Consider the following 16,039-nt stretch of genomic DNA (forward strand, 5'->3'; position numbering starts at 1 on the left):
ATTGGATTCAGCAACGAACCAACAGACAGCATATGTTTCAGGTTTCCTGTTTTAACATCAATGCTCATAGTTAAATATGACAATGTAACAAATTTCACGACATATGCAGGTGATATTAAACCTGATTCTGATTCAGAAATACTCATTAATAATGCCACTAATAGTACCAGCCTGTCTGTGGGATCTGTTCAAGAGAAATAAGGGCACCTGCAAAGTTGTTTGTAGGCAAGTGCAAAGATTTTACCTTCACTAGGATTAAATGTTTTAAAATATTAAAGCTTAGATACAAAAGTTAAAAGTCCACTTGCATTTTCCAGAAAGGTTCTCTGAATTAAGGTCTTTTTTTCTTTGGAAGGGGAGTGGCAGACAGAGATTTGGTGGAGAGTTTTCTATTGACGTCACAAAAATTGGCAGAAAATTGGGGGAGCATTTTTCTAGATAGATAGATAGATACTTTATTCATCCCCATGGGGAAATTCAACATTTTTTCCAATGTCCCATACACTTATTGTAGCAAAACTAATTACATACAATACTTAACTCAGTATAAATATGATATGCATCTAAAATCACCCTCTCAAAAAGCATTAATAAATAGCTTTTAAAAAGTTCTTAAATAGTTTACTAAAATACATTGAGTGGTAACTTAAGCTCAGTCCTAACCCCGGCACTTTAACATATCTTACCCCTGGCGGTTGAATTGTAAAGCCGAATGGCATTGGGGAGTAATTGTCCCTTCATCCTGTCTGAGGAGCATTGCATCAATAGCATGCAATCTAGTTTGTGATTGTAGAAATTTGAATTATTACAGTTAGAGTGAGCAAAGAATTCTGTACACCAAGCATTGATAGTGACCTGATCAATAAATGGGAACTCTGGTTGGTCAGCTGATTAGCTAGACCCTTTTCCTCTACCGATACTGCTGTTGCAAGCCTTGCACTTGGTGAGCAGGCTAAGAATAGTGAAAAAACTGGAAAAATGGTGCAGAAATCAATTTTAGTAATATCGTACTTGAATAGGAGATATGTCAATTATAGAATAATCGGATTGTCAGCTTCAAGTGGCAGTGCAGACTGACAATGACTTGCTGTGTAAACATTAATTACATCTCTGCATTTCAAAATTCTTCATAGGTACGAGGTTATGTTGCAAAGAGTGAGCCCTACAATGGCTGTTCAGAAGTAACAAATCCCGAAGCAATAAAGGGAAAAATTGCCCTGATGCAACGAGGTCACTGCATGTTTGCTGAGAAAGCACGGAATGCACAGAAAGCTGGGGCGATAGGGGGCATTGTTATTGGTAAGATATACAATTCTTGTTTTCACTTTAATGTAGAGCATTATTCAAATAATGAACATCCCACTGAGTTATTACTGTGTCACTGATAAGGTTATATCAATACAGCTGAAGTACCAAACTGCATTTTGATGCTGGTTTTAATGACATGCACACTTATTATCCTGTTTTTCATGTTTTGCTTGAGCCTGTCACTTAATTTCTGTAAGTGATGAGTTATTCAATCTGGTTTTCTTTGATTCCATAGAAACATAGAAAACCTAAAGCACAATACAGGCCCTTTGGCCCACAAAGTTGTGCTGAGCATTTCCCTACCTTAAAAATTACTAGGCTTACCTATAGCCCTCTATTTTACTAAGCTCCATGTACCTATCTAAAAGCCTCTTAAAAGACCGCCTCCATCACCGTTGCCGGCAGCCTATTCCACGTACTCACCACTCTCTGAGTGAAAAACTTACCCCTGATATCTTCTCTGTACCTACTCCCCAGCACTTTAAACCTGTGTCCTCTTGTGGCAACCATTTCAGCCCTGGGAAAAAGCTTCTGACTATCCACACGATTAATGCCTCTCATCATCTTATACACCTCTATCAGGTCACTTCTCATCCTCCGTCACTCCAAGGAGAAAAGGCCAAGTTCACTCAACCTATTCTCATAAGGCATGCTCCCCAACCAATCCAGGCAACATCCTTGTAAATTTCCTCTGCACCCTTTCTATGACTTCCACATCCTTCCTGTAGTGAGGCGACCAGAACTGAGCACAGTACTCCAAGTGGGGTCTGGCCAGGGTCCTATATAGCTGCAACATTACTTCTTTGCTCCCAAATTCAATTCCACGATTGATGAAGGCCAATACGCCGTACACCTTCTTAACCACGGAGTCAACCTGCACAGCTGCTTTGAGCATCTTATGGACTCAGACCCCAAGATCCCTCTGATTCCACTGCAACAATAAACAAAAACACCCTGCTCCATCTGTTCAACACACACAAAATGCTGGAGGAATTCAGTAGGCCAAGCGCATCTACGGTGAAGAGCATAGTCAACGTTTCGGGCCGAGACCCTTCCTGCTGAAGTGTGCGTTGCTTGGATTTCCGGCATCTGCAGATTTTCTCTTGTTTGTGATTTGATTACTGCTCCATTTGTTGTCTAAAAGGGTTGGAGTTCTCTAGGTGTCATTTTATCTGTCCATTTGCCGCATTGTCTGTGCCTGGTGACTACTAGAATCCTACAAAGATCTTTCTTGGGCTCTCTGCTGTGCTACTTGCTGCCTCTTGGTGATGTCATATTTAAGTTTGGAAGATTGAATACACAAATTGTATCTTGTTTCTCTTGATCCTTCCACAACCTTTGTGCTTAAAAACACTCATGACATCCACTTGTATCTGAATTTCAATTTCTTCTCGCCCAACAATGAGAAAATCAAAGTCGCTGTCTTCATCCTTCTCCCCAATCTGAATCACAGTACTCGTAACCTTATTTGTATTACCATTCATGTGTATAAATCCAGTTGCCAAAGAAATGCAGTATATGACAAGTGCTGCTGCTTTAAGAATAGATGAATTATTAAATAGGATCTGGTCACAAAGCTGTACCAAGAGCAATGGTGGTTGTGTGTTTAAATTTATGCATCCTGGTTAATTTTTTGTATTGCTGCACATGTAAATTAAGTCCATTTTAGCACTTTTGTTCAAATTGTTGTAAAAATTGATATTCTCAAATGCATATGATTTTCATTAATGTGATTTAATGAAGCTTTTAGGAACTTGAATTTTTAATATATTGTTGATGCGTACAAATTAGGTGCCACATTTTTCAAATTAATCCTTAACATACTTGTCAAAAACACTGAAATGGATTAAGAGCTGTTTTGCATTCTTTTATATTTGGATGCTATTTGTCATTTACTGAAACTTGTTTATAAAAGCTCATTCTGCAGTGTAGACCAAATTTAATGGGTTGCAAATCAGTGTATGTGTGGTACTAGGAACCTTTTTCTAGTTAGTTCAAAGCCCTAAAATGGAGTGCTCTGTATCTGGCACTATCCAACCATCTCATTTAAAGAAAAATGTAGAAAAGTGAACATTTCTTTACTGGAATATGGATTTGCAGCAGTGTTGGGACAGTCTGCGTTGATTTAATCATCACCTGAAGGTGGAAAATGATCCCTCAATGATAGTGTTGAATGTGAGGTTCAGTCATCTGTGCAGCTTAAAATGAGCCAAACTGTCATTTGTTAGTTCTTTTCTGCAAAAGAAAAAACTTAATAGGCACTAAAGATTTTGGTTTTCCTTTTGTATTCTACCGTTGTTTTAACTGGATTTACTATTGGACAGATGACAATGAAGGAAGTAGCAGTGACACAGCCCCCCTCTTCCAGATGGCTGGTGATGGAAAGAACACGGATGATGTTACAATCCCAATGCTTTTCCTCTTCAATAAGGAAGGAACTATCATCATTGATGCAATGCGGGAATATCAGGAAGTAGAAGTGTTGCTCTCAGATAAAGCAAAAGATAGAGGTAAATTTAAACAGACAAAGTCATTCTATGCCCAGAGTGATTTATCATGCTCCTTTTTTAAATGTAGCTTCAAGTTTATAGCATTCCATGCTTGATAAACCTATCTTTCTGCATTGAAATCTAAAATACTGTTGCATGTTGTCAGTGCCCAGTGTTTCATATCGCACAAACTAACACTGAATTAAACGTCATTATTTCTGGAGTGAAGCAGCACAGATGTTAGGACTGGGATTATTACTTTACTTTTAACCCGATGTTCCAAACATTAAATGCTAAACCATTAAAGGAATGAATGCAAATTAATTTCCTTTAATTCTCCGTATCTCATGTCTCTTTTGCTTACCTTTATATCTATTGTCTCTTTCCCTATTTTTTCAGTTAAGCCTATTGACTCATTTTTCTTTTTATTAAATAAAAAATGGTGTTCTCTTTCTCCTGTTTTCTTTAACTGGATATCATTATTTTGGGTGCAGAATAAATAATGGTGCCAGAACTCTGAGTGCTAACCCTTATTGCTATTTTGGGACAGACGCATAATTTTTGGGATTAAATTTATTAATCTGACAAAACAATTGTGAATCTAAGAGGTTTTGCATTAGTTATTTTTAGAAATTTGAGAAGAACAGTATTAAGACCAGCACAAGTTGCCTATCCAAATTATCCTTGAGAAGTGGTGAAGGCCATTTTTTTGATCCACTGTAAATTGTGTCATGGTTAGGTACTTGTTGGATAGGGAGTTTAGGGTGCTGGTATTGAGGAAACATCCCAATCAAATCAGTATGGGGTGTAATATAGAGTTTATCTCTCTTGCAATGGTGTTCCCATTTGTCTATTCTACTTGGCCTTCTAAATGAGAGGGGCAGTGAATTTGTAAGGTGCTGTCAAAAGAGGTTTGTGGGTGTGCTGCAATGAGTCTTGTTGACAATGGTTATTGCAGCTGTGGTGAAGGAAGAAATGTTCATGATGTTAAATTTGAAGTTGGTCAGATGGCCTGGTTTATCCTGGTCAATCTGATTGCTGTTATGTATCTTGAGTGTTGTTGGAGCTGCACTTCTACAACAGGTTGCAAAATATTCCATCACATGTCTGAATTGTATCTTGTAGTGAATGGAGAAGTTTTGGGAAATCAAGAGGTGAATCATATGTTGAGAATTCTAGCCTCTGGCCTATTCTCACACTCACAGTATTCATGTGATCTATGTAATTAAGCTTCTGCTCAATGACAGCTTTAGAAATTGTGGAAGACGAGGTAATGGCACTGTCATGAAGTGTAAAGGATAGGTGGTTAGACCTTTTGTTTCTGCAGATGGTCATTGCCTGAAACTCAAGGGATTGATGAAAGTTACTGTAAGTGCTACTGCCTACTTACCAGCTGAAGTTTGGATAATGTCCTAGTCTTGTTTTAGATTATTTTATTGCTTGTGAATTGAACAGTGTGCATTCATTAGCATACATCTGATCTTCTGAGAGACTGTTAGATCATTTGAAGATAGATATGAAGAACACTATATTGAGGGAATTCTGGAGCTGATGTGGATGGCCCCTGATTCATTGTTAATGTCAAGATCAACTCCAAACAATAGAGAATTTCTTTTTTGATTATCTTGAGAAGTGGTGAACGCCACTTTTTTGATCCACTGTAAATTGTATCATGGTTTCCTCGGGTCTTTGTTTGAACTTTCTGCCAATTTCTGCCTTGATATCATGCATTCGCCTCTTTGGAAAATTGTTAATTTGTTCATGTTTGAGTCAAGGTTGAATTGAAATCTGCAGCCAGTTGCTCCTGGCAGAATCCAAAATGAACAGGGTACTTGCAAGTAAGTGCTACTGGTTAACACTGTAAACACTGGTTAACACGATCTTCCCTCAGTTCTGATGATGGAAAGTAGGTGGTAATTGTTCATGAGTCAGATGTAACTCAACATCTTGAACTATTATTCATAGGTTGTGTGTGAATAAACATTTGCATGTATAATTAGACCAATCATAGAATGATTTTTGTAACCAGTGTTGCTTCTTTTTTTGCGTCACATGGACAAAAATAACAGCCACAATTATTAAAGGTAAAAGAATTAGAAATTACATTAGTAAGAAGTTTATTTTAAAATTTAATCTTACTTCTGGTCAACATCATACCTGGCCATGTATATTATGTGTTTGTATGTCAAAGGATATCATTTGGAAAACATATAGGAAGTGTGTAGTAATGGCTGTCAGTTTAAAATCCATTCAGCTTTTCTTCCTTTTTCTCAACCTTTAGTTCGTGTCCATAGCAATACAATTGTGATTCGGGGTTCGGTAGCATGAAGAATTAATTCCAGCATTCTAATTCATGCCATTAGTTTTAATGAAAGTAAGCCTCCAAAAGCATCAGTTAAGCAGTGGGGGGAGAAGCCATTGCAGAAGATAAATTGACTGAACTAGATAGATGGTATAATATTAAACAATGAATCTGAATAGCAGAACAATGAGAAATGGCAGAGGATGGTGATGTGGGCTGTGATGATACTGTCAAGGATTTCTGAGAGGAAAATCTTGGAGATGGATCTGCAGTTTGCAGTGACTGAGAAATTGAGGGCAGGATTTTAAGGAGAAGGGTAGTTTTAAAGGGTATGGAGGCAGTATGCTAGGATTACTGTTAAGAGCTAACCTGGGAGGCAGAACTAATGAACAGTTTAATTGGACTAGAGTCAAGGCTGCAGGAGATTGGTTTACATGGACAATTTGGTAAAAATGGGGTGGGGTGGATCGTGCAGGGCCTGAAGATGGAGTTAAACTAATCATTTTGGAAGTAGGGTAGGGTGGCAACTAATTTGAATTAAAAAGCAGAATAGATTCAAATGCTGTAAATTTTGAACGAAAAAAGCATATGTTGGAAATACTTAGCAGGTCAGGGAGCATCTGTGGAAAGTGAAAGGAAGACAATAGCACGAGGGGAGCTGTTGTTTGGACTAAGGGAAGGAGGGAAGTGGCAAGGACAGATAGTATTACTCAAGGCAAAAATAGTAAACAAGTGACTTGATGGAAAGAAGAAGGAAGTGTTGGATGGTGGGTTTGTGCTGATGCCAGTACTGCTTCTGGAAAACAGCTGGGATTTTTTAATGTTTCTGAAGCATTCTAAATAGTGTAGAAGAGAGCAGGATCTGATCTGGTTTGTTTTATGTGATGTAACGTTAGTATTTAGTTATGTTGCCTGGCATGAATAGACAAGTTTGTTATCCAGCATAGTCATCCAAATCCTGTGTCCCTTAGAATGTAGGGAACAGGGATGAAATCAGCATACCAATAAATGACCTTGAGGTGTAAAGGTATGATTGAGCAGATTAAAAGTTGTAGAAATACTATGGTTGGAATTTTTTTCAGGAGGGTTGTTTCCAGAGTTGTAAGATTGGAAGGAAATAAGGTGGTGAATGGAGTTCTAAGGAAATGATCTGAGCTGATCTTAAATCTGATTGATAACATGGAAGAAGTGGGGCCATGTGAGATAATATGATCAATGCATGTTTATAAATAAGGTAAATTAAAATGGCTAAATTGATTAATTATTGTCACATATACTGAAGTACAGTGAAAAAACTTGTCTTGCATACCGTTTCATACAGATCAATTCATTTCAACAGTGAGGTGGTACAAGGCAAAGCAATAACAGAGTGCAGAATAAAGTGTTACAGTTATAGAGAAAGTGCAGTGCAGTTAGACAGTAAGATGCAAGGTCATAATGTGGTAGACTGTAAAGTCAAGAGTCCATTTTGTCATACTAGGGAACTATTCAAAAGTTTTATAATAGCAGATAGAAGCTGTGCTTGAGCTAATGGTACCTGCTTTTGGGCTTTTGTATTTTCTGCTTAGTGGAAGGGACAAGAAGAGAGAATGTCCAGCTACTGTAAGTTTACGTGGTAGAAGGAATAAAGGCATAGACTATCTTCTAAACAGGGAGTGATTGAGAAACTGGAGGTGCAAAGGAGCTTGGGAGTACTAGTGCAGGATTCTGTAAATGTTAACTTGCAGGTTGAGTTGGTAGTAAGAAAGGCAAATGCAATGTTAGCATTCATTTAAAGAGGATGTAATGCTGAGACTTTATAGGGCATTGGTCAGACCACATTTGGAGACTTGTGCTGTCTTGGGCACCGCGTACAAGAAAATATTTGCTGGCAGTGGAGATGATGCAGAAGGTGTTTCCAAGAATGATCCTGGGAATGAAAGGGTGGTTAAATATGATCTGTATTTGATGGCTCTGGGCCTGTACTTGCTGGAGTTTAAAAGAATGAGGGGTTATCTCATTGAAACCGACTGAAAATTGAAAGGCTTGGAGAGAATGTTTCCAATAGTGGGAGATTCTAGGACTAAAGGGCACAACTTGGAATCAGAGGTCAACCCTTCAGAACAGTTTATGAGGAGGAATTTTCTTTAGCAAGGGAGTTGTGAATCTATATGGAAATCATTGCCATAGACCCCCCTGGAGGCCAAGTAATTGGGTATCTTTAAAGTGGAGATTGATAGATTCTTGATTAGTAAAGTTATGGGGAGAAGAATTAGCAGGAGAATACGATTCAGAGGGAAAATTAGCCATGATCGAATGGAGGAGCAGATGGTGGACCGAATAGCTTAATCCTGTGCCTTTGTCTTATGGTCTAAAACACTGAGGAGAAACAGAGGGAAGAATGGGTTGAAGTATGTGAGTATCAGACGTTCATTGTGCAGAGCTACAGGAAGCACGTTAGAACATAGAATAGTACAGCACAGTACAGGACCTTCGGCCCACAATGTTGTGCCGACCCTTAAACCCTGCCTCCCATATATCCCCCACCTTAAATTCCTCCACATACCTGTCTAGTAGTCTCTTAAATTTCAGTCTGTAAGATGATGGCTGACAGTATGGAGACAAAACCTAAGCATGAAGCGTAGTTGGGATGTTCTGTAGTCTAAAACCTCAGGATTGCCGAGATGTAGAACTTCCTTCCTGGCTTTGGGTTTGAATAATGCTTGCTGTGTCTGCTTCTGTGTGATGTAGTTTATCATTTATAAAAGGTAGTTTTACAGTCACTCTGGGTTTGTCATCTAAACAGGAAGAAATTGCTGCTAAAGGCCATCTAGTGATTTGAAACAGAATTTACTAATAGGCTCTTGTCAGATTTATAATATATTGTAAAAATATTGTTGGCATTATTCTGTATCTGATTCATTTGAAAATTACAGTTCTGTTGTCTAGAATATTGATGTTTTGTCATATAGGATGAGCTACATACAACAAATAAATGCAATTTAACCCACAATTGCAAATAACCAAAATTACTCAAAACAATAACAAGTCCAATTATTTGCACTTGCAATTTTACCATTAACAATATTTTAATACTTGAATTTTAGATCCGGATATGGAAGAATCGGAACAAAATTCTGAAGATGATTTGCAGTCCAGAGAGCCGAGTTCAACTACTTTTGAATGTCAGAGTGAAGCAGTATCTTACATTAAAATCCCAAGCAATGAGAAAGCTGATGAATCAGTGAGCGAGGATGATGCCAGTGATCAGTTAATCATGTCTGGTGCAAAGATACAACTAAATAATGAAATTCTGGATATGTTGACTGGTTCTGATCAGAATCCAAGCAATACACCTACAGATGCATCCTCAGATACTGCTGATGTCAAAGATCAGGACATGCAAAGGACAGATTGTCAAGAGAGTTCTGAAGATGGACGGGAACCATGTACTCAGTTTTCAGATCAGGTAAAGGAAGGGGCTGATAATGAGGTAGAGACAGAGCAGGAATCCAATCCAAATATTAGTCAAGAGACAGAGGCTCGAACAATAGACTCCTTGTTATCAGACTGGAAGGAAGAGATAGACGCCTTTGAAATGATGGATAAAGATGAGCTATGACGATGATTATACATTTGTACAATGGGATTTTGCTCCATTTCCCTCCTATGAACTAGTGAAGTTGTGCACTGTGGCATTCCCTGATCAATTGGAAGAATATGCCGATCTGTCTTTTTGATTTGTAGCAACTTTTAGGAAGTGGAGAGAATATCCTCAATATACTGATCATCTTTTCTACCTGTTTAATCTGAAGATACCTGTCAGATAAATGGTTTTTCTGAATCAGCATGCCTCAGACTGTGAGAAATGTGCCAGAGTTGAGAGAACTTCTGTTGCATTATTTTCCACCTTCCCTCCTTTTTCCCATTCATTTGCACACTCCTTCACTCTAACCTTATTGTGTTACTGCAGTTTTTAAAACACCACAATTCTGTTGCATTTATCCATGTATGATTACAACCAGATTAAAGCACCAGGTTGTTTTTTTTTAAGTTGGTAATTACTGAAATATGATTTTAGCTTCTATTTTGTTTTTCTATTGGATTGAAAATAATTCTTTACAGGGCTGCCTCCGGCAATGAAACTTATTATCAAGTGTTTTCAGTACTATCCCAACTAAATGAGGAAAAAATGAAGGATTTGGTGTTGTCAGAAACAACAAAAAAATTAACAAACTTGATTTTTATTTTGCTCTGCCTTGATTGTCCCAGTTCCTCCATCACATTTCTAAACCTTTCTAGCCTGTTAGTGTATTTAATATGGGGCAGTGATAACACCCAGTCAGTGCAGGCATTCAAACCAATGACTATCACAGTGGCATTCTCAAATGGACAGAAATCTGGTCAATTTGCTAGAACCATCAGCCCAATGACTATTAACTGAATAATTCTCCTGTTGAATCCACATCTAGTTACAGCTTTGATATCCGATGATAGGTTGGTTAATTTCGTAAAAGCTTCTGGGTAACAGGTGGCAGCTCTTCTATATTGGTTAATACTACAAACAAAACTAGTTTGTAAGACCATTTTAGATTAAATTTATAACAAAACATAGTGTTTTTTATGTTTTATAAAAAAATAGTTGAAATGTGTAAGGCTAGGAGTTAGCAGTGGAATATTATTTTAGACCAGTAGTTTGGGGAAACCAACACTGTGTTGTACAAGCAGCAGCAAAACTTAATGTTTGTGAACCTTTTAATAGATCACAACATTATGGATAGTGTGCAGTTTGCAAGAATATTTATCTGCCAGAGACTTCCTCTGAAATTTGAGCTGACCTTAAATGTTCAAGATATTTTACCTGTTGAATTTTTTCTCCAAAACGCATTTGCAGATCGATAGAACTTTAAATGCTTCTTTTTTCCGTCTGATTCAATGGAATTCCACAAGTAACATTTGTCATTAGCCATCTCATTCTAATAGATGAGGGATGTTAAGACATGAAGTAAATGGTTCATTGGCACCACTTTTAATTCCTTTTAAAGTGATGCAAATCTCTCCTAAATCTAGAAATAATTAATTGATGAACATGTGGAATTGTTCAATTTATGATCCCATTAAGTGCCTTGCAATATTTTACTAAGTTAAAATTCACTCTATAAATAGAAGTTGGTGTTAAACACGCAAAATAGATGGAAGTTGGTGTTAATTGTTCTTTTACTATGTTTTTGGATAGCATGGTTTGGTTGATAAGCGTGCTATTGTGTTAGGTAGACTGGATTCTGTTTGTGTTGCTGAATCAGTGACGTTCAGTTGCAATATTACAATTGATCTCATTGTCGCTAGTTTAGTAAATGGAAATGTAAGTCAGTGTGCCCCCTCTATTACATAAGCAGAAGTTTTGTGCCTTGATCTATTAGGTTTCAATTGATTGCTTGACCAAGGCAACTTAGAGATTCAATGGCCACAATACTTCTTGGCTCTGACTGGGTGCATGTAAGAATTAGTAATTTGATAAGATGTTAGAAACTAGACAACGGTTGCCAGATTGTATCCCCAACAATGTGTGAAGCAAGAGAGAAAATAGGCAGATTCTTTTGAAAAGGCACAGTTGTTTCATGGATCTAATTTTCCTCTCTAACTAATTAGTTTACTGATATAGAGTATACTGATATGCTGTATTCTTGTATGTTAGTGTACTTTGTAACCTCTATTACCCTGTGCAAATAGTTCAACTTTGGGGCAAAATAAACCCTTTGCTAGAAAATCCCTGCAAGTTAAATTTCATTTTGAGCAGTTGCTCATTGTAGAAGAATGCTTGACATTTTCAAGAGTGGTGAATATTTGGAATTCAGTTTTAAATATTGAATGTGATGGATATGGAAAATATTGTTTCCTGATGTTTCATTTGTAATGTTGTGTCTTTAAGTCATGTAGTGTACATTAAGATAGGCAGTGTAAATCATTTATGGACTGAACCCTCTTTGCACATGGCAAAAAATGCACATTCTTATAAAAAGTGTAAATCGCACACTATCAAATGGAGATACTTTCTTTACTGTTTGAATTTTTGTGTATTCAAAACCTGACTTGTGTCAGGTTAAAGAAATGCTCTCAGTTCTCAAAGGGTAAAACTCCGAGGATCTTTAGGCTGTTGTGTCACGATGGATTTGAAAATCTTTATGGCATTATTTTTCAATATTAACGATTATTTTCATAAAACATATTTTGTAAACCACCTCAGTGTCTAACTATGGTGTATATTACTGGTCATTATTATACAACATAATAATTGATGTGGACAGATTTTGAAATCTGTTTAATTCCATAGTTACGTTATAATTTGAGCAGGTATCCTGCAGATATATAGAGAGCTTTTGCCTAGATGCTGCTGAATGTAGGAGGTATACAGTTACTTTGCTGACCCAAATATTACAATAATTAGAAAATTATTAGGAGGTGATTTTTTAATTATTATTAAAGTTACCTATTTTGCTAAGGTCCAGATTGATGAACTCAAGTGCATCAGCAAGTTTAAATTGCTTAACCAATTACTATGACAAAAGTAGGCATAAAAACCCTTTTTATATTAATTGGGAGGGAAGGATCAGTAAACAATTTTATTTCTGTATGACTTTATGGTGAAGTAGTATGAAGATATGTTCCTGTATTTTGAGCAGACCACACAACAGCTATGTTTATTTTTATGATCTATCACATTGACTGAGTTATTACAGAACAGCTAAGTGTTATCTGTTATCACGTCCATTCTCAACCACAAGCGTTTCAAAGGATATAGGGTTATTTTGTAGGCCTAAGTCTAACAGGGGAGCTCTATTGAACTTTCAAATCAAGAAACCCAAATAAATGGAGGGAATTTACCAGCTCTGTATGAAACAGAAAAATGCTGAGAAACATTTTGCAGATCAGCCAATAAATATGGGGTTGGAAGAGAAGCCACTAACATATCAAGGCTGGCATAGCTTTGTGCAGTATCAGCTATTACAATCTCCCACCAACACTGTCCAACCTGCTGAGTATTTCCAATGTTTTTTAGCTTTACAACAATGAGTATTTTACTCATTTGTAGGTTGCAATTGGTGATAACACTATAGCCCGCCAAAGTGGAAAAGACTGGACAATTCCACTGTCAAATAGGCTTGGGGACAACACTGTTTTAAGTGACTGGTGTAATGCATGTAACTTATGTCCAAAAATCTTCACTCAGTGCATTTTTCTAGGAGAAATTATCTTTGTTTTACTGGGAGACATTTCTGTAGTATTTGTTCCTTGTTCTCATTTAGTGAGAACATTGATTTTTCTTGGTGTTCAATGGACATTTTGATTTGTGTCATATGGTCTATCCACCTCCAACGCATTGGCTGATGCAGTGTTGCCAAGACCCATTAGATTATTGATTTTGACATCCTGTGGGTGGTGCCACACTGAGCTGCATCATGTCACAGAGTTTTAATGTCAGTTGGGAAATGTCAGTTTCATGTTGAAATAAAAACATGCAAAAAATAAGGTATTCAAAATATAGAATTTATTTTTTAAGGGAAAGAAACTTTAGCACAGTACTGATATAAAAAAAAGCTATGTATTTTCTTTTCTCAGAAGACTTAATTTTAATTGTAATTAAATTTAACATTGGAACCTGTTCCTTCATTGTGACTGTGGCATACTGTGTCCCTCAATCTGTAGAATTTGCACAGCAAGTGCTAGAGTTCATGTCTTTCTATAGCAGAAATGGTGCACGCACTGCAGAAATCCCTGTAAATAAAATTGACAGCTGTAAAATGTAAACTGATATAAAAGGGTCTGGTTAATTTTGTAGATATGATCACTGTATATATTTCTGCATTTGATTACTGTGATTAGTTCTGATTGTAAAGATTTAATAAACCAATGTAAATATAATGAAGTCTCTTTCAATTTGTTGATCTAAAAAAATCACAATAAAATGGATGCCCTAATGTTGGAATTCATGTTGAAACTTCAAAAAAAGTTTTTAAATTTGTCAATTAATCTTTTGGCATTGAAATTTATATACACTATAATGGAATGTAAAATACATACCTGTTTAATACATCTTCTTAAAAGCATAATGTTCTGGATAGTTTTGTGAATCAGCATCATCAAAAAGCTTCCAATGTATAACTAAGTAATATGCTCAAAGCATTTACCTGCAGTGTTCTGGATGTTAACAGCATGCATGCAGAAGCTGGTGAGAGACACCGAGGTCAATCCAAAAATAAGGAAAACAAGAATGGATTCTTGGAGGTAACGTGGAGAGGAAAGGAAAGTCGGGCACAAAGATATGTTGACTTTGTACAGACTGGGCTGAAGAATGCTCCCATAGGGTTGGAGAACTAAGCAAGTATGATAGTGGAAGTGTGCTAGACACTGTAGGAGATGACAATTGAATTACATAACATTGAACTCAAGAATATTATTTATCATTTATAGCATTCTGTTTCTGAAATTAGAAACTAGATAGCTATAAAATGAGAATCCTGGAGGTGGGTGAGTTCATGTGATGCTGCTCTTACAGTGGTGTTGCCAGCATCTTCTGCTTTTGTTTCGGGTTTCTAGCACCTACAAACTTTTTCTCTGATCCAGCTCTGTGTGAGTTGATTTACACACTGCAATCTCAACAAAGAAGAAAATCCCATTATTATTTTTCAGTGGGGATCTTGGTAGTTTAGGATTCTATGTTTCTATAATCTGGCTTCTGAGACGAATAGCAAGTAAATCATTGAAAACATAATAAGGTCAGTATGAGGCAGCACATGCTGTATTGCTTAGCAGCTAATAAATCAACTCTAGCTTTTCATTCTCTCTTTTCACCCCATCATCCTGTCCCATACTGGGAAGAGTAAATAAATCATTAATAGATGCTTCTCTCTTTACTAAAGATGTGTTGAGTATGATATGTCTCACTTCACCTTAAATCTGTAAAGTAAATTTGGAATGACCATAAAATAGGTGATTTTTTTTAAAGCGCAGCTCTTTGATTTTGAAATTGAGAAAGAAGGAAGCCCACAATCCCTAGCTGGTCTGCCCTGTACGTGACTCCAAACCCACCAGCTTGGTGACAGTGCCATTTCAGAGATCCTTGAATCCAAGTGTTGGGTATTACAGCCTTGCTAGCAACAGCCACATACTGAGAACATTTTTTTAAAGCTCCATTGAAGTTAATGGAGATGTGAGCCATATTGAATTATGCTCCACATCTCCAATTGATATGCAGCATCCAAAGTTAAATGAGGGTTGAACTATGTGGCCAAAGCAACACTATTCCAGTGTTCAGTTCAGATTATCGATGCATAAGACAGAGATTCACGTGCTGCTGATTGTACAGGTAAGAGCCCTGAAGCTGACCCATACTGACAGCTGAAAGGCAGGAGACACCTCAACTGTTCAATCTTGGAGAAAGTACTGAAAGATGTTGTTTTTTCTTATTCAATATTATTAAGAGTTGGATAATTAAAATTATTTTTCCTACAAAATACATAAATCAAAATTAATTAAAGATAAATTATAGTGTGATGTCAAGAAGCAGTTCTTGGATTAAAAATATGCAACAAAATTGCAATCATGGGTTCAGCAGGGAGGTTAAAAACATTTAAATTTGCTGAAGAACCAATAGCATGCCTCAGTCCTCGCTGGCCATTGGTGTAATACCAGATGATTGGAGGGTGGTAAATGTTGTTTCTTTGTTCAAGAAAAGAATAATCCTGGGATTCATAGACCAGTGCCTCCAGGAGGACCACAACCTTGTCATAGGGTTTGGAGGCTTGTAAGCCTGAATGACCCAGAGATCTATATTGGCTGGAGTCGGGGCTTTATGGTTTGGCTCTTGGTAGGGTCAGACTAAGAGTGGTCCACCGATCCCCCAGGTTTGGGGATTCAGCTCAGGGCTAACAACCCTGACTGGTAAAACAAAACTGTTATGGAA

General features: G+C 37.1%; 1 protein-coding gene across 2 annotated transcripts in view; it reads left to right on the plus strand.

Moving 5' to 3' along the window:
• Positions 1 to 13,998, plus strand: part of edem3 (ER degradation enhancer, mannosidase alpha-like 3) — a 71,775-nt gene extending 57,777 nt beyond the window's left edge. The window contains exons 18-21 of one of the 2 annotated variants that reach the window (XM_073063308.1): positions 1,134 to 1,299; positions 3,633 to 3,818; positions 5,867 to 5,881; positions 9,186 to 13,998. In XM_073063308.1, coding sequence (XP_072919409.1) covers positions 1,134 to 1,299; positions 3,633 to 3,818; positions 5,867 to 5,881; positions 9,186 to 9,700 — 882 coding nt within the window. In that variant the 3' untranslated portion in view covers positions 9,701 to 13,998. The remainder of the gene's footprint in view (positions 1 to 1,133; positions 1,300 to 3,632; positions 3,819 to 5,866; positions 5,882 to 9,185) is intronic. The other variant, XM_073063309.1, reaches the window with a different exon arrangement.
• Positions 13,999 to 16,039: the final 2,041 nt, after the last annotated feature.

This window comes from Hemitrygon akajei, chromosome 12 (assembly GCF_048418815.1).
Source record: "Hemitrygon akajei chromosome 12, sHemAka1.3, whole genome shotgun sequence".
Taxonomy (NCBI): domain Eukaryota; kingdom Metazoa; phylum Chordata; class Chondrichthyes; order Myliobatiformes; family Dasyatidae; genus Hemitrygon; species Hemitrygon akajei.